Consider the following 18961-nt stretch of genomic DNA (forward strand, 5'->3'; position numbering starts at 1 on the left):
AGATTAATTTGTACCTGCAGATTCCAACTTTCTATTTGATTCCAAAGGTGCACAAAGACCCTATCGACCCTCCTAGCCGCCTGATAGTGTCAGGGATAGGTGGAGTATGTGATGCAGTAGGCAAATATGTTGATATATCTTTAAAATCGTTGGTGGAAACATTACCTTCCTATGTTAAGGATACTACGGATGTGCTTGGGAGGCTCGAGGGGATCTTTTTGGAGGAGGATATGCTCCTAGTCACAGCAGACGCAGAGTCACTGTACACATGCATAAAACATGTAGATGGTTTAAATCAGGGGTCTCAAACTCCAGGCCTGCGGGCCATTTGCGGCCCACGGAACGAAAGTTTGTGGCCCGCACCAGGTATATGTAATCTGTACTGCCCGACGCCCGGGACATGCAGTTCCGGGCGCCGGGCAGGTAACTTCTTCAGGCATGTAGCCCTGCTTCGGGCAAGCAGCGCTAAATGCCAGAAGGCTTCACTTACCCCGCCCTCCTCCTCCGCGTCTCCGGTTGGCCGGCAGCCAGAGTTTGATGAGGGACGTCGCGCATGTGAAGTTCCTCCGCAAACCCGCACAGGAGGACTTCAGTGACGTCACTCGTCCGCCACCGGAGAGGAGAAGCGCAGGACAGGTAAGTGTGTGTGTGTGTGTGTGTGTGCATGTGTGTGTGTTTGTGTGTGTGTGCATGCGTGGGTGTCTGTCTGTGTGTGTGAGAGTGTGTGTGTGTAAGTCGAGAGGGGGGGAAACGACAATGCTACCTAATGTGGGGAACATGCTACTACCTAATGTGGGGAACCTGCTACAACCTAATGTGGGGAACATGCTACTACCTAATATGGGGAACCTGCTGCTACCTAATGTGGGGAACCTGCTTCTACCTAATGTGGGGAACCTGCTACTACCTAATGTGGGGAACATGCTACTACCTAATGTGGGGAACCTACTTCTACCTAATGTGGGGAACCTGCTTCTACCTAATGTGGGGAACCTGCTACCACCTAATGTGGGGAACCTGCTACTACCTAATGTGGGGAACCTGCTACCACATAATGTGGGGAACCTGCTACCACCTAATGTGGGGAACCTGCTACTACCTAATGTGGGGAACCTGCTACTACCTAATGTGAGGAACATGCTACTACCTAATGTGGGGAACATGCTACTACCTAATGTGGGGAAGCTGCTGCCTACCTAATGTGGGGAACCTGCTTCTACCTAATGTGGGGAACCTGCTACTATCTAATGTGGGGAAACTGCTACTACCTAATGTGGGGAACCTGCTACTACCTAATGTGGGGAACTTGCTACTACCTAATGTGGGGAACCTGCTACTACCTAATGTGGGGAACCTGCTACTACCTAATGTGGGGGAACATGCTACTACCTAATGTGGGGAACCTTCTACTACCTAATGTGGGGAACCTGCTTCAACCTAATGTGGGGAACCTGCTTCTACCTAATGTGGGGAACCTGCTACCACCTAATGTGGGGAACCTGCTTCTACCTAATGTGGGGAACCTGCTACCACCTAATGTGGGGAACCTGCTACCACCTAATGTGGGGAACCTGCTTCTACCTAATTTGGGGAACCTGCTACTACCTAATGTGGGGAACCTGCTACTACCTAATGTGAGGAACATGCTACTACCTAATGTGGGGAACATGCTACTACCTAATGTGGGGAAGCTGCTGCCTACCTAATGTGGGGAACCTGCTTCTACCTAATGTGGGGAACCTGCTACTATCTAATGTGGGGAAACTGCTACTACCTAATGTGGGGAACCTGCTACTACCTAATGTGGGGAACTTGCTACTACCTAATGTGGGGAACCTGCTACTACCTAATGTGGGGAACCTGCTACTACCTAATGTGGGGAACCTGCTTCTACCTAATGTGGAGAAACTGTTACTACCTAATGTGGGGAACCTGCTACTACCTAATGTGGGGAACCTGCTACTATCTAATGTGGGGAACCTGCTGCCTACCTAATGTGGGGAACCTGCTACTACCTAATGTGGGGAACCTGCTGCCTACCTAATGTGGGGAACCTGCTGCCTTCCTAATGTGGGGAACCCCCAGAAGTAGCACCCCCATCATCCGTCAGCTCATGTTATTACCACACGGGGTACGGGGAATGGGGGGTGTTGCTGGTTGATGATGGGGGTGCTACTGCTGGTGGGGGGGTGTTGCTGGTGGATGATGAGGGGCACATAATGGGGGCATTATATGTGAGGGGCGCATGTGGCCCAGCCTCACCCAGCTGCTACCTCCAGTGGCCCCCGGATGATTTGAGTTTGAGATCCCTGGTTTAAATGCAATCAAATTATTTCCCGAAATAGTAATTTAGACACGGACCTCTGCCTTTTTTGTTACAACTGTTACAGTTTATATTAACACATAATTTTTTTACTTTTAAAGACGGTTTTTATTTGCAGAAGCGCGGCACTGGCATGGGCGCGGCCTTTGCCCCGTCATACGCAAACCTGTTCCTAGGAGCGGGAGGTTTTGCAGTGCGGCAGGGTGCAGCTCGTTAGCCATGTGCAGTGCTGGCTACAATATATTGAATATATTCTTTTTATTTGGCAGGGGTCCAGGTCTGAATTAGACAATTAAAAATACGCACCCGGGAACATGTACGAGATATCTTGGTGGCGAAAAATGCTCATGATTTTGCAACATTAAAAACCTTACCTAGGCACTTTAGATTGGAACACAATTGTGATCCATCGAGTTTACAAGTAAGGGGGATCAAAAGAGTAACCCTCTGTATTAGAGGTGGAAATTATAAAAAAAAGTGTTGGCATAAAAAGAATCCTGCTGGATAGTGCAATTAGGCACAATGACACCTAGAAGCCTTAAGGAATAGTTATCGTTCGCTGCATTTCTGCTAAAGTCATGTCCATCAGTGATTTTAACTTATTGTCTTTATTCCTTTATTTGTAGTTTTTAAAGCACGCAAATTATGATTCCTTTGATGAACACAAATGTATATCCGGCAAAACCAGAATAGGAGCGGCAAGAAAAAATTGGTGGTGGTGAAGAACAGAGAATGGCGTTTGAAAATTAGACATTAAATCTGTCATGTTTATTTTTGTTTTCAATAATCCCCTCTCCCATCCAAATCACATATAATGCACTTATTTTCTCCCATTCCCCCCCTTCCCCCTCCTTTTTTTTCTTCACGTGTGTATTTGCAGTATTTGCACAAAACTATGATTGTTATTGCTGGTTTTTTTAAATAAGATTGTATATTTAACCCCTTTACGACAATGGACGTAAATGTACGTCATGGTGCCATGGTACTTAACGCACCATGACGTACATTTACGTGCCACCATGACTGTGAGCGCGGGACCGGTGCTCACGTCATGCGCGTCATGCGCGGGAGGTCCTGGCTGTCTACTTTTTATGAAAATTAACATCTTTGCAAAAAGTCTTCCCTACCATTTGTGTCTATAGCTCCTATGCAGATAGACTGCCTAATATTAAAACTATCTTTGTTGCCCATAGCAAACAGTGGGAACACATACCTTCGGCAGCATGTCGTGAGTGTTCCAAGCCACTGGCATAAAGTGAAATCCACTGTTTAATAAAAAATGTTTTGGTTCAACATTGTGCTAATTAATGTAATGATATATTATCTATATAAAGATAGCTACATCCCATGCTTCTCCTTTCTCAGCCAAATACTTAAAGCACAACTGTCACCAAGACACACAGTGCACTACGGCTTCACAAGCATTTTCTTGGCATACCTTTATCAATAAATTCGGCTGTTTTATACTTACAAAAACACAGTTTTATAATTGCTCTGGGAGTCAGGCAACAGTTGATTGACACTGGGGCACACAGGAGAGCTACACAGGGCCTCCACAGACAGGCGAGCCCTGTGTGCTAATCAGCTGTGCTACATTAGCAGAGAGAGGCGGTGCAGCCAGGAGCAGAGCGGACTCCAGGTTCCGCCTCTCCGACTGTTGCCTGACTGCCGGAGCAATTATAAAACTGTGTTTTTGTAAGTAATTTATTGATGAAGGTATGCCAAGAATATGCTTGTGAAGTCGTAGTGAACTGCGTGTGCAGCTTCACAAGCATATTCTTGGTAACAGTTGCGCTTTAAATGATCTTATTCCCTATCAACTGTTACGCCGAGCGCTCCGGGTCCCCGCTCCTCCCCGGAGCGCTTGCAGCGTTCACCTTGTCGCAGCGCCCAGGTCAGACCCGCTGACCGGGAGCGCTGCGTTAGTGTCTCTGGCGGGGATGGACCCGCGATGCGGGACGCGCCCACTCGCGGTTCGCATCCCAGTCTTCTTACCCGACCTGTACTCCGTCTGTTCTGTCCCGGCACGCGTGGCCCCGCTCCCTAGGGCGCGCGCGTGCCGGCTCTCTGCGATTTAAAGGACCAGTGCGCCTCTGATTGGCGCCTGGCCCAATTAGTGCATGCACCTGTGCCCTAGCCTATATTACCTCACTTGCCTTCCCAGCATCGCCGGATCTTGTTGCCCTTGTGCCAGTGAAAGCGTTTCCTTGTATGTCCCAAGCCAGTGTTCCAGACCTTCTGCCGTTTCACCTGACTACGATCCTTGCTGCCTGCCCTGACCTTCTGCTACTTCCGACCTTGCTCTTGCCTAATCCCTTGTAATGCGCCTATCTCAGCTGTCAGTTGGGGTTGAGTCGTTATCGGGTGGAACGACCTGGGGGTTACCTGCCGCAGCAAGTCCATCCCGCATTGCGGCGGGCTCTGGCGAAAACCAGTAACCCCTTAGACTCCATTCCCCTGGTACGGTCCACATCATCACCCTACTGACACAGAGGATCCACCACCAGTATCCTCACAGTACCCGGATCCTGACAGTAGATCCGGCTGGGATCCCGCTGAGGTCCCGCTGCCAGTTGTCGCTGACCTTACCACGGTGGTCGCCCAGCAGTCTCAACAGATAGCGCAACAAGGACATCAGCTGTCCCAACTGACAGTTATGCTGCAACAACTTTTGCCACAGCTTCAGCAACCATCTCCTCCACCAGCTCCTGCACCTCCTCAGCAGCGAGTGGCCGCTTCCAGCCTCCGCTTGTCCCTACCGGACAAATTTGATGGGGACTCTAAACAATGCCGTGGTTTCCTTTCTCAATGCTCCCTGCACTTGGAGATGATGTCGGACCAATTTCCCACAGAACGGTCTAAGGTGGCTTTCGTGGTTAGTCTCCTGTCTGGGAAGGCCTTGTCATGGGCCACACCGCTCTGGGACCGCAATGATCCTGTCACTGCCACTGTCCAGTCCTTCTTCGCTAAGGTTCATAGTGTCTTTGAGGAACCAGCCCGAGCCTCTTCTGCCGAGACTGCGTTGTTGAACCTTGTCCAGGGAAATTCTTCTGTGGGCGAATACGCCATCCAATTTCGTACTCTCGCTTCTGAATTATCCTGGAATAACGAGGCCCTCTGTGCGACCTTCAAAAAAGGCCTATCCAGTAACATCAAGGATGTGCTGGCCGCACGAGAAATTCCTGTCAACCTGCATGAACTTATCCATTTGGCCACCCGCATTGACATGCGTTTTTCCGAAAGACGCCAGGAGCTCCGTCAGGATATGGACTTTGTTCGCACCAGGCGATTTCTCTCCCCGACTCCTCTCTTCTCAAGTCCACTGCAATCTGTTCCTGTGCCTTCTGCCGTGGAGGCTATGCAAGTAGACCGGTCCCGCAAGACCCTACAAGAGAGGAATCGCCGCCGCAGTGAGAATCTATGCCTGTACTGTGCTAGTACCGAACACTTCCTGAAGGATTGTCCTATCCGTCCTCCGTGTCAGGAGAGACGTTCTCCAATTCCGCACAAAGGTGAGACAGCGCTAGGTGTGAACTCTGCTTCTCCATGTCTTACTGTGCCTGTGCGGATTTCTTGTTCTGTTAACTCCTCCTACTCAGCTGTGGCCTTCTTGGATTCCTGTTCTGCAGGAAATTTTACTTTGGCCTCTTTCGTTAATGGGTTCAACATCCCAGTGACCAGTCTCGTCAGACCACTCTACATCGCTGTTACGCTGAGCGCTCCGGGTCCCTGCTCCTCCCCGGAGCGCTCACAGCGTGCTCTTATTCGCAGCGCCCCGGTCAGACCTGCCGACCGGGTGCGCTGCGATAATACTCCCAGTCGGGATGCGATTCGCGATGCGGGATGCGCCCGCTACCGATGCGCATCCCGACTCGCTTACCAGACCCGTTCCCAGTCTGTGCTGACCCGGCGCGCGTGGCCCGGCTCCTTAGGGCGCGCGCGCGCCGGGTCCTTGCGATTTAAAGGGCCGGTGCGCCACTGATTGGTGCATGAGGTTTTAATCAGTACTTTCACCTGTGCACTTCCCTACTTATACCTCACTTCCCCTTCACTCCCTCGCCGGATCTTGTTGCCATTGTGCCAGTGAAAGCGTTTCCTTGTGTGTTCCTAGCCTGTGTTCCAGACCTCCTGCCGTTGCCCCTGACTGCGATCCTTGCTGCCTGCCCTGACCTTCTGCTACGTCCGACCTTGCTCTTGTCTACTCCCTTGTACCGCGCTTATCTCAGCAGTCAGAGAGGTTGAGCCGTTGCCAGTGGATACGACCTGGTTGCTACCGCCGCTGCAAGACCATCCCGCTTTGCGGCGGGCTCTGGTGAATACCAGTATCAACTTAGAACCGATCCACCGACACGGTCCACGCCAATCCCTCTCTGGCACAGAGGATCCACCTCCAGCCAGCCGAATCGTGACAGTAGATCCGGCCATGGATCCCGCTGAGGTCCCGCTGCCAGTTGTCGCTGACCTCACCATGGTGGTCGCCCAGCAGTCGCAACAGATAGCGCAACAAGGCCACCAGCTGTCTCAACTGACCGTGATGCTACAGCAGCTACTACCACAGCTTCAACAATCATCTCCTCCGCCAGCTCCTGCACCTCCTCTGCAGCGAGTGGCCGCATCCAGCCTCCGATTGTCTTTGCCGGACAAATTTGATGGGGACTCTAAATTTTGCCGTGGATTTCTTTCACAATGTTCCCTGCATTTGGAGATGATGTCGGACCAGTTTCCTACTGAACGGTCAAAGGTGACCTTCGTAGTCAGCCTTCTGTCTGGGAAAGCCCTGTCATGGGCCACACCGCTCTGGGACCGCAATGATCCTGTCACTGCCTCTGTACGCTCTTTCTTCACGGAGATTTGAAGTGTCTTCGAGGAACATTTCTTGAAGGATTGTCCTATCCGACCTCCACGCAAGGAAAGACGCACGCTGACTCCGCACAAAGGTGAGACAGCTCTTGATGTGAACTCTGCTTCTCCACGTCTTACTGTGCCTGTGCGGATTTCTTCTTCTACCTTCTCCTTCTCAGCTATGGCCTTCTTGGATTCCGGATCTGCAGGAAATTTTATTTTGGCCTCCTTCATCAACAGGTTCAACATTCCAGTGACCAGTCTCGCCAGACCCCTCTACATCGCCTCTGTTAATAACGAAAGATTGGACTGTACTGTGCGTTACCGCATGGAACCCCTCTTAATGTGCATCGGACCCCATCACGAAAGAATTGAATTTCTGGTCCTCTCTAACTGTGCTTCGGAAATTCTTCTTGGATTACCGTGGCTTCAACGCCATTCCCCAACCCTCGATTGGACCACCGGGGAAATCAAGAACTGGGGTACCTCTTGCCACAAGAACTGTCTTAAACCTGCTCCCTGTACTGTCAGTCAAGACCCTGTGGTTCCTCCGTTATCTGGTCTCCCCAAGGCCTATCTGGATTATGCTGATGTTTTTTGCAAAAAACAAGCAGAGACTTTGCCTGTTCACAGGCCTTATGACTGTCCTATTGACCTCCTCCCTGGTACTACTCCACCCCGGGGCAGAATCTATCCTCTGTCTGCTCCAGAAACACAAGCCATGTCGGAGTACATCCAAGAGGATTTAAAAAAGGGGTTTATCCGCAAATCTTCCTCCCCTGCCGGAGCTGGATTTTTTTTTGTTTCCAAAAAAGACGGCTCCCTACGCCCTTGCATTGATTACCGCGGACTTAATAAAATCACTGTAAAAAAACGCTATCCCCTACCTATTATCTCGGAACTCTTTGACCGCCTACGAGGCGCCCACATCTTTACCAAGCTGGACTTAAGAGGTGCATATAATCTCATCCGCATCAGGGAGGGGGACGAGTGGAAGACAGCATTTAACACCAGAGATGGACACTTTGAATATCTGGTTATGCCTTTTGGGCTTTGCAACGCCCCTGCCGTCTTCCAAGACTTTGTAAATGAAATTTTTCGTGATCTTCTATATACCTGTGTTGTGGTTTACCTAGACGATATTCTGATTTTTTCTGCTAACCTAGAAGAACACCGCCAGCATGTCCGCATGGTTCTTCAGAGACTTCGGGACAATCAATTATATGCCAAAATGGAAAAATAAAGAATTAATCAGGTTCTGGGTGATTATTTGCAACATTTTGTTTCCTCCCGCCAGGATGACTGGGCAGATCTTCTACCATGGGCCGAATTCTCGTACAATTTTAGAGTCTCCGAATCTTCTGCTAAATCCCCATTCTTTGTGGTGTACAGCCGTCACCCTCTTCCCCCCCTTCCCACTCCCATGCCCTCTGGTCTGCCCGCTGTTGATGAGGTGACTCGGGACCTCTCCACCATATGGAAAGAGACTCAAAATTCTCTCTTACAGGCTTCATGCCGGATGAAAAAACATGCCGATAAGAAAAGAAGAATTCCCCCAATTTTTTCTCCCGGAGACAAAGTATGGCTCTCCGCCAAGTATGTCCGCTTTCGTGTCCCCAGTTATAAACTGGGACCACGTTATCTTGGTCCTTTCAAAATCCAGTGCCAGATCAACCCTGTCTCTTACAAACTCCTTCTTCCTCCTTCTCTCCGTATCCCCAATGCTTTCCATGTCTCTTTCCTTAAACCACTCATCCTTAACCGTTTCTCTCCCAAAGTTGTTTCTCCCACTCCAGTTTCCGGTTCCTCTGACGTTTTTTCTGTGAAAGAAATCCTGGCATCCAAGACGGTCAGAGGTAAAAAAAATTTTTTTGGTAGATTGGGAGAATTGCGGCCCAGAGGAGAGATCATGGGAACCTGAGGACAACATCCTGGACAAAAATCTTATCCTCAAATTCTCAGGTTCCAAAAAGAGGGGGAGACCCAAGGGGGGGGGCGGTACTGTTACGCTGAGCGCTCCGGGTCCCTGCTCCTCCCCGGAGCGCTCACAGCGTGCTCTTATTCGCAGCGCCCCGGTCAGACCTGCTGACCGGGTGCGCTGCGATAATACTCCCAGTCGGGATGCGATTCGCGATGCGGGACGCGCCCGCTACCGATGCGCATCCCGACTCGCTTACCAGACCCGTTCCCCGTCTTTGCTGACTCGGCGCGCGCGGCCCCGCTCCTTAGGGCACGCGCGCGCCGGGTCCTTGCGATTTAAAGGGCCGGTGCGCCACTGATTGGCGCATGAGGTTTTAATCAGTACTTTCACCTGTGCACTTCCCTACTTATACCTCACTTCCCCTGCACTCCCTCGCCGGATCTTGTTGCCATTGTGCCAGTGAAAGCGTTTCCTTGTGTGTTCCTAGCCTGTGTTCCAGACCTCCTGCCGTTGCCCCTGACTACGATCCTTGCTGCCTGCCCTGACCTTCTGCTACGTCCGACCTTGCTCTTGTCTACTCCCTTGTACTGCGCTTATCTCAGCAGTCAGAGAGGTTGAGCCGTTGCCGGTGGATACGACCTGGTTGCTACCGCCGCTGCAAGACCATCCCGCTTTGCGGCGGGCTCTGGTGAATACCAGTAGCAACTTAGAACCGATCCACCGACACGGTCCACGCCAATCCCTCTCTGGCACAGAGGATCCACCTCCAGCCAGCCGAATCGTGACAATCGCTTCAGTTAATGGAGAAAAATTGGACTGTACTGTGCGTTACCGTACAGAACCCCTGTTAATGTGCATTGGACTACATCGCGAAAAAATAGAATTTCTGGTCCTACCCAACTGCACTTCTGAAATTCTCCTCGGCTTGCCTTGGCTCCAACGTCATTCTCCTACCCTTGACTGGACCACCGGGGAGATCAAGAGCTGGGGTTCTTCTTGCCTCAAAAAATGCCTCACGTCTGCTCCCGACTCCGTCAGTCAAACCCCTGTGGCTCCTCCTATACCAGGTCTTCCCAAGGACTATCAGGACTATGCCGATGAGACTTTGCCACCTCACAGGCCTTATGACTGCCCTGGTACTACTCCTGAGACTCAAGCCATGTCGGACTACATCCAAGAAAATTTAAAGAGGGGATTCATCCGCAAGTCCTCATCCCCTGCCGGAGCGGGGTTCTTCTTTGTCTCAAAAAAGACGGTTCCTTACGGCCGTGCATTGATTACCACGGTTTAAATAAAATCACTATCAAAAACCGCTATCCCCTGCCTCTTATCTCGGAACTCTTTGACCGCCTTCGTGGCGCCAACATCTTCACTAAATTGGACTTAAGAGGCGCATATAATCTCATTTGCATCAGAAAAGGGGATGAGTGGAAAACCGCATTTAATACCAGAGACGGACATTTTGAATATCTGGTGATGCCCTTTGGGCTCTGCAACGCCCCCGCTGTCTTCCAGGACTTTGTGAATGAAATATTTCGGGATTTGTTATATACCTGTGTTGTGGTTTACCTGGACGACATTTTGATTTTTTCCTCTAGTCTCGAAGAACACCGCCGTCATGTCCGCCTAGTGCTCCAGAGACTCCGTGAAAATCAATTATGTGCCAAGATGGAGAAATGTCTCTTTGAATGCCAATCTCTTCCCTTCCTAGGTTATCTAGTCTCTGGCCAGGGACTTCAAATGGACCCAGACAAACTGTCAGCTGTCTTAGATTGGCCACGCCCTTCTGGACTCTGAGCTATCCAATGCTTCTTGGGATTTGCCAATTACTACCGACAGTTTATTCCGCATTTTTCCACCATTGTGGCTCAGATTGTGGCCCTAACCAGGAAGAATGCCAACCCTAAGTCCTGGCCTCCCCAAGCGGATGAGGCATTCAGTCGCCTCAAAACTGCCTTCGCTTCTGCTCCCGTACTCTCCAGACCTGATCCATCAAAACCTTATTTTCTGGAAGTAGACGCCTCCTCGGTCGGAGCCGGAGCCGTACTCCTACAAAAAAACTCTACCGGACATAACATTACTTGTGGTTTCTTTTCTAAAACCTTCTCTCCGGCGGAAAAAAATTACTCCATTGGTGACCGTGAACTTCTGGCCATTAAACTATCTCTCGAAGAATGGAGGAACCTGCTGGAAGGTTCCAAACACCCTATTGTCATCTACACGGATCACAAGAATCTCTGGTATCTCCAGTCTGCCCAACGTTTGAACCCATGCCAGGCTAGGTGGTCGTTGTTTTTTGCCCGTTTTAACTTCGAGATTCATTTTCGTCCTGCTGACAAAAACATCAGGGCTGACGCCCTTTCACGTTCCTCTGATGCTTCTGAATCGGAAGCCCCCCTGCAACACATTGTACCTCCTGAGTGCCTGATCTCCTCTGCTCCAGCTTCTATCAAACAAACTCCTCCTGGAAAGACTTTCGTCCCTCCACGCCAGCGCCTCAAGATCCTTAAGTGGGGACACTCCTCGCACGCCATGCTGGCGTCAAGAAGTCCATCCAACTCATTTCTCATTTATATTGGTGGCCTACCCTGGAGGCAGATGTCGCTGCTTTCATTCGGGCCTGTACAGTTTGTGCCCGGGACAAGACTCCTCGCCAGAAGCCTGCTGGATTCCTTCATCCTTTGCCTGTTCCTGAGCTACCATGGTCTCAAATTGCCATGGATTTTATTACGGATCTGCCTTTATCCCATGGCAACACAGTCATCTGGGTGGTCGTTGATCGTTTCTCCAAGATGGCACATTTTATTCCACTTCCAGGTCTTCCTTCTGTGCCACAGTTGGTGAAGCAATTTTTGTGCACATTTTTCGCCTTCACGGGCTTCCCACGCATATCGTCTCGGATAGAGGCATTCAATTTGTATCAAAATTTTGGAGAGCTCTCTGTAATCAATTAAAAATCAAATTAAATTTCTCGTCCTCCTATCATCCCCAATCCAATGGGCAAGTAGACAGAGTTAACCAGATCCTTGGTGACTATTTGCGACATTTTGTTTCCTCCAGCCAGGACAATTGGGTCGATCTTCTACTCTGGGCTGAATTCTCGTACAATTTCAAGGACTCTGAATCCTCCGCCAAATCCCCGTTCTTTGTGGTGTACGGCCGTCACCCTCTGCCCCCCCCCTCCCCACTCCCACTTCTTCTGGATTGCCTGCTGTTGATGAAGTTACCCGGGACTTCTCCATCATCTGGAAGGAAACTCAAAAGTCCCTCCTACTGGCCTCATCCCGTATGAAGAAGCATGCCGACAAAAAGAGAAGAACTCCTCCTGTCTTTGCTCCTGGAGACAAAGTGTGGCTCTCTGCCAAGTATATCCGCTTCCGTGTCCCCAGTTATAAGCTGGGACCACGTTATCTTGGACCCTTTAAAATCAAGAGTCAAATCAATCCTGTCTCCTACAAACTTCTTCTTCCCCCTTCTCTCCGTATTCCTAATGCTTTTCATGTTTCTCTTCTTAAACCGCTTGTCCTTAACCGCTTCTCTCCCAAGGTTGTCGCTCCAGCTCCTGTCTCTGGCTCCTCCGATGTTTTCACTGTTAAAGAGATTCTCGCATCTAAGACAGTCAGAGGTAAAAAAAAAAATTCTCGTAGATTGGGAAAATTGTGGACCTGAGGAGAGGTCTTGGGAACCCAAGGATAACATCCTCGACAAGGAGCTCATTCACAAGTTCTCGGGTTCCAAAAAGAGGGGGAGACCTAAGGGACGGGGGGTACTGTTACGCCGAGCGCTCCGGGTCCCCGCTCCTCCCCGGAGAGCTCGCAGCGTTCACCTTGTCGCAGCGCCCCGGGCAGACCCTCTGACCGGGAGCGCTGCGTTAGTGTCTCGGGCGGGGATGCGACCCACGATGTGGAACGCGCCTGCTCATGGTTCGCATCCCAGTCTTCTTACCCGACCTGTCCTCCATCTGTTCTGTCCCGGCGCGCGCGGCCCCGCTCCCTAGGGCGCGTGAGCGCCGGCTCTCTGCGATTTAAAGGGCCAGTGCGCCTCTGATTGGTGCCTGGCCCAATTAGTGCATACACCTGTGCCCTAGCCTATATTACCTCACTTCCCCTTCCCAACATCGACGGATCTTGTTGCCCTTGTGCCAGTGAAAGCGTTTCCTTGTATGTCCCAAGCCAGTGTTCCAGACCTTCTGCCGTTTCCCCTGACTACGATCCTTGCTGCCTGCCCTGACCTTCTGCTACGTCCGACCTTGCTCTTGCCTAATGCCTTGTACCGCGCCTATCTCAGCCGTCAGTTGGGGTTGAGTCGTTATCGGGTGGAACGACCTGGGGGTGTTGGGGGGGGGGGGTGTTTGAGGGGAGGAAGAGGTGAGGGAGGGATAAGAAAGAAAGAAGAAAGGGAAAACTGAGAGAAAGGGGGGGTAAGGGAAAGGATGAGGGAAAGGAGTGAGGAAAATCAAGATTGAACCATAATGTGTAAATAATAATAAATGTATTTGTACTTTGTTATAAAAATATTCAGCAAAAGGAGGTGGGGCACGTCATACTGTATATTGTGTTTTTTTTCTTTAGTCAATTCTAAGTCAATGCATAAGTGTATGCTGTAACGCTTCTAAGCTCCCTCTAGCGGTGGCTGTAAGCAGATAGAATTTTATCAAATTGTGTCGAAGGATGACATTTATTTTAAATGGGCACTGTCAGATTCAAAAGCTTTTTGCATGTTGTACATTTTGGCAAAACATAACATTTTCTAATTTATTTCATACGAAAATTGTATCTCCTTATTATAGAAATCATGGTTTTAATAAATATTTTAAAAAAAGACCACTAGGGATCCTCATACCACCCAGAATAAAATCCTGTCTGGATGCAGCATCATCTTTATCCAAGCACAGGCAGGGACAAAGTCCAGTAAGTGAGGGTGGGACTAGCACTCCTCTGTGCTCACTCCTGTTCTATCAGACTGCAGCATGAAAAAGAGGGGGGTTACAGAGCAGCTTGCTGTGATTGGATAAAGATATCCAACACAGCAAACTCAGGGAGAAAGATGAGTCTTGCAGAGTGAGGACATGTCCCCTCCACAACACAGAATGACAAACCAAGCGAGCAACAGATTCAGATTTTTCTGAGAGAAATATAGGTGCGATACACATGAAACATATATATGTGATCAGAACTGGGTACTAAGTAACATGTAACATTTTTCTGTGACATATGATAGGTAGTCTTTAAAGTAAAATAATAAAGCAATTGCATTATTTTGGAGCTCCCCTAGCTTTTCATATCATACATTCACTATGTTTGTATACATTATAAATTGGGATGGCAAAAATGGTTTATATGTGCTAGTGCTATAATTATACTTGAAGAAATGTTTAATAGCCTAGACCCCAAAATGCTTTTCTTTTTGTAGATTCTGACCTGTCTAAGCTTGCTCAGCTTGCAGATGTGTGAAGTGTGTTCTCGGAAACGTATTTAGAAGCCACAAGAACCATGAGAAAAAAACGGAATCTTTAATCCCATAACCACTTCCTTTAAACTATTTCTACTATTGCTCTCTGCTTCTACAACCACTTACCAACACACTTTTTGGTCTACGCTCTTTCAGACTAGCTAATGAAATGAGCATACAACATGCTTCATGTACATTCTTAATACACTATTGTATTGTGCACAACAGGAAAAGACTGGCAAAGAGCTTAGGCCAGTTTTGTGGTAGTTGATAATATTTTACATATTCATCATGATTGAAAGGAAAATAGTACCATATATACAATGTCACCCAATGTGCCACATCATCAATGGCTTCCTTGTAACCAGGGGAGTTACTAGGATTTGTGGTTGTTTTTTTTTTTTGTTTTTTTTCAGAATAGTATTATATAGTTGAGATGGCTCTATAGCAGATACCAGTAGTAGTTACAACTATTTTTCCAGTGCCATGGAATAGTACCATATTTATCGGGGTATACCACGCACCGGCCTATAACACGCACCCTCATTTTACCAAGGATATTTGGGTAAAAAAAGTTTTTTACCCAAATATCCATGGTAAAATGAGGGTGCGTGTGTGCGCGTGTATACCCCGATACACCCCCAGGAAAGGCAGGGGAGAGAGGCCGTCTCTGCCCGCTTCTCTCCCCCTGCCTTTCCTGGGGTCTAGAGCCCTGCTGCCGGCCCTTCTCTCCCCCTGGCTATCGGCGCCGCTGCCCGTTATGTCCCCCTAACTATGGGTGCCGGCGCGCGTCCCCTGCGTCGTTGCTATGCACGGTGCGGCGCACTGACGTCATGCGCCGCGCCGTGCAGCGCATAGCAACGACGCCGGGGACGCACGCCGGAGGCCTGCATCAGCGCGGACCCGACCCAGGTAATTATGCCACCGGGGATGGGGGGAGGCAACGGGGCAGCGGCGCCGGCAATGGGTGCCGCTGCCCTTTCTCTCCCCCTGGCTGTCGGCGCCGCTTCTCTCCCCCTGGCTATCGGCGCAGGCAATGAGGCGCCGGCACCGATAGTCAGGGGGACAGAACGGGCAGCGGTGCCGATAGCCAGGGGGATAAAAGGGCCGGCAGCAGCGCTCTAGACCCCAGGAAAGGCAGGGGGAGAGAAGCGGGCAGCGACGGCCTCTCTCCCCCTGCCTTTCCTGGGGGTGTATCGGCGTATAACACGCACATAGACTTTAGGCAAAAAATTTTAGCCTAAAAAGTGCGTGTTATACGCCGATAAATACGGTAAATATTTTCTGTTGAAAACTCAATAAAGAAATTTAAATAGAAAAACATTATGCTAAAAAGCGAAGAGAAGCACAGATCTTTTGTGTCTAGATTAAACACCACAGTTCCCAAGAACTAAAATGTACATTCAGTACTGCAAAAGATTTAACTTTTGCTGATCCTAAGCGCAATTCTGGAGTTTTGTATTTTTTTTACTTTCACGCCATTTAATGTATGGGATTAATAATGTTATATTTTAATAGTTTGGATCCAATATGTTTATTTTTATTATGCATAAATAGTTTTTATATTGAAAATGGGAAAAGGGGGGTGATTTGAACTTTTAATATGGAAGGGGTTAATGTGTTTTTTTAAACCTTTATTAAACTTTTTATTTTACACGTTATTGGTCCCTTAGGGGACTTTTAGGAGGAATCAGTAGAGTCCTCATACAGACCAATGAAGTTCCATAGAACTTCATTGATCTGTGTGCTCTGCCCTCATATGGTCATCAAACCATATTTTCTAAACTAACTCAGATTATATTCCCTAGCTATTCCTAACACCCCTCCTGCCCTTAAAAAAAAATTCCGAGCTTTAAAAAGCACTGTATCATACCTTTACTTCTGCTCACATTGTGTGAGCTGCTGGCAGGAGAAAGTGGGCGTTCCCCAGCAGGAGCGACGTCACTAAAGCCTGAGAAAACTGTGCCTTGCCATGCACTTCCTAAGTTTGGTCTTCTGCCAGGCCAGGAGGAGAGCAAACTAACTGTTTGACTTGTGCAGGAAACAGAACAGAGCCACCTAGTGGCCGTTTTTTCAATCACATTAAAAACATATAAAGGTTGAGAATTTTAACAGCAAGTGAATAGCAAAGTGTCTTATAATTACGGTACATAAGGAACAATATATTAAAAGTTTAGTTTGGTGACAGGTACTCTAACATTTTCTCACCCGTAAATGGCTGCTTCAGCTGTGTGCTTTTTTTTTTTCCTATGAAACTACCCTATACTGCCTTAGTGGCCCATCAGTGTATACCCATATAAAAAGTCTTAAAGGGGGTAAAAAGTGGATTTATGAAAGCTAAACAAAAAGGCAAATATTGTAGAAGGAAATGATCAGTCAAAGGAGGCCCAGTTAAGAAGGTTGCTTTGTCATTACTACATACCAATAATGCAATGTGTAAGTAGGATTTTGTGATTCCTCTCCAGCTCTCCAACTACAGTAACAAAAGTTATCATATGATGTATAGTTCTGGTAACAAATAAGGTCTTCAGGCATCTTCTTTCTTTCATTCATACCTATAAAGACAAAACTAGCTATATTATTTTTATCATAAACCTCATATCTGTGGTTAGACTGAGAAATGATTGAATTGATTAAACGGTCTATAAACCAAGTAAAGAACAGTCAGTGCATGAAAAAGTATGTAGTAAGAAATATCTATTCCTTCAGTAGAGCATATCTGCCATCATTAACCTGTGGTTTTGTCAGGGACCAACCAGGGGACAGGGAGAGTGGTTCCTAAACTGACCCCAAAACCGCTCTCCCTGTCTTCTTGCCCATCCACCCTAAACGGTGGATCTACAACTGGGCGCCGCTACCTCCCTGAGCTAAAGTGCAGGGGCCTAATAAAAACACATACTAATAAATAGTCAATCACAAACCAGAAACATAACAATAACAGGAACATAGAACTCTATAACAGATTAAGTTCAGAGGACACAGATCAGTGAGCAGCAGAGGAGACACTAAGGATCAGCGGTCATGAACAGAGGACACTATATATCAGCGGACATGAACAGAGGACTAAGTGGTCATGAACAGAAGACACTATAGATACGTGGTCCTGAACAGAGGACACTATAGATCAGTAGTCATGTACAGAACTCCAAAGATCTGAAATCAAGAACTAATAAACATAGAGTTCAAAACACCAGGAACATAGCATAATCCCCTAGAACATCCAATAGACACAAAGTACCATGGACCAGAAACAGGGATCTATCGCTAATCAGGTATATTCGCATTCCCTATGCAAAACCTCCAGTACCTCCAGTCCCCATAGACAGGTAACAGCGATGCCTAGATACACAGGATATATTTATAGAACACTGTTCACACTGAACACAAGACAGGAATAATAGCAATTTCTTCAGAACACCTCCAGTAGACAAGGAGTCCCATGGAGCGGTAAAAGGGATACAACATAGCACACTATTCACACTGGACACACAAACTGGACACTCCACTCCGCTATAGGAGTAGCCATTAATACTAAATCCAAATAGACTACTTTCCCGCGGCACACTAACTAGGCCCAGTAGGAAAACAGAAATCTAAAACACAGAACTTCACATAAACGTATACAAGAGATAACAGTGTGAACAGACACATAGCAGAAAGGATATACAAATCCAAAAACCACTAAACAAACACAGCTTAAAATCCACTAAGAGCATGCCACCTAACATGGCTGAAACCAGAAAATACAAAGTGCATGCTAAAACAGAGATGGTACAGTAGATTAAAGGCTCAAACAAAGAGTGTTTCACCAAACCTCCATTAGCAACATAGCCAGCACGTTAGCAGCTAGACATCAGGAAGTACATAAGTAAATGAAGTCAGGATTAAATTAAGTCAATCATCAGCTAGTCAGTGCTGAACCTAAATATACACACCCTTAAGGCAATTGGACAACAGAGGCTGAGGCTGAAAAAGCCAGAGACATTAACTATTCCCTGACTAGGAAACATAAAACTGTTCACACACAGTAATCCAATAGCTGTGTGTGAACACAGACAAGAACAGACATGACAGGTTTAGGGTTAGAATGTCTTCCCACTAAAATCTTCTATCTCACTTTGATAAAGCAATGATAGTTGGTAATGAACTGTTGTTTCACTTTCATAGTCCCACTCAAATTAAACCAATTTGTGATGCAGGTGTATTTTTATGACCCTTTTTTTTTACTTTATTTATACTTATCATACCATATATATAAAATTATGTGTGGTATTGATTTTTCACATTGATCGATAAAGCGTAAAAAAAATAATCTGCCACATTCTATTCCGTGTAGCACTTTTGTGTTTTCCTAGAGGGCAGCAGGGCTATCCTATTATTAGGAGCAGGTGTTATTATGACACTTCTGTAAAGACAGGCCTCTG

At 47.9% G+C, this 18961-nt stretch overlaps 1 protein-coding gene across 4 annotated transcripts in view; it reads right to left on the reverse strand.

The window, feature by feature from the left end:
* The window catches only part of LOC130304895 (leukemia inhibitory factor receptor-like), a 137330-nt gene that overhangs the window by 98202 nt on the left and 20167 nt on the right, over positions 1 to 18961 (reverse strand). For all 4 annotated transcript variants that reach the window (XR_008854637.1, XM_056551963.1, XM_056551962.1 and 1 more), the window contains exon 2: positions 16960 to 17092. Coding sequence is in view for 3 of the 4 variants with exons in the window: in XM_056551962.1 (XP_056407937.1) it covers positions 16960 to 17092 (133 nt within the window). In the remaining variant the exon portion in view is untranslated. The remainder of the gene's footprint in view (positions 1 to 16959; positions 17093 to 18961) is intronic.

The sequence above is a fragment of the Hyla sarda genome, chromosome 1, assembly GCF_029499605.1.
Source record: "Hyla sarda isolate aHylSar1 chromosome 1, aHylSar1.hap1, whole genome shotgun sequence".
Lineage (NCBI taxonomy): Eukaryota > Metazoa > Chordata > Amphibia > Anura > Hylidae > Hyla > Hyla sarda.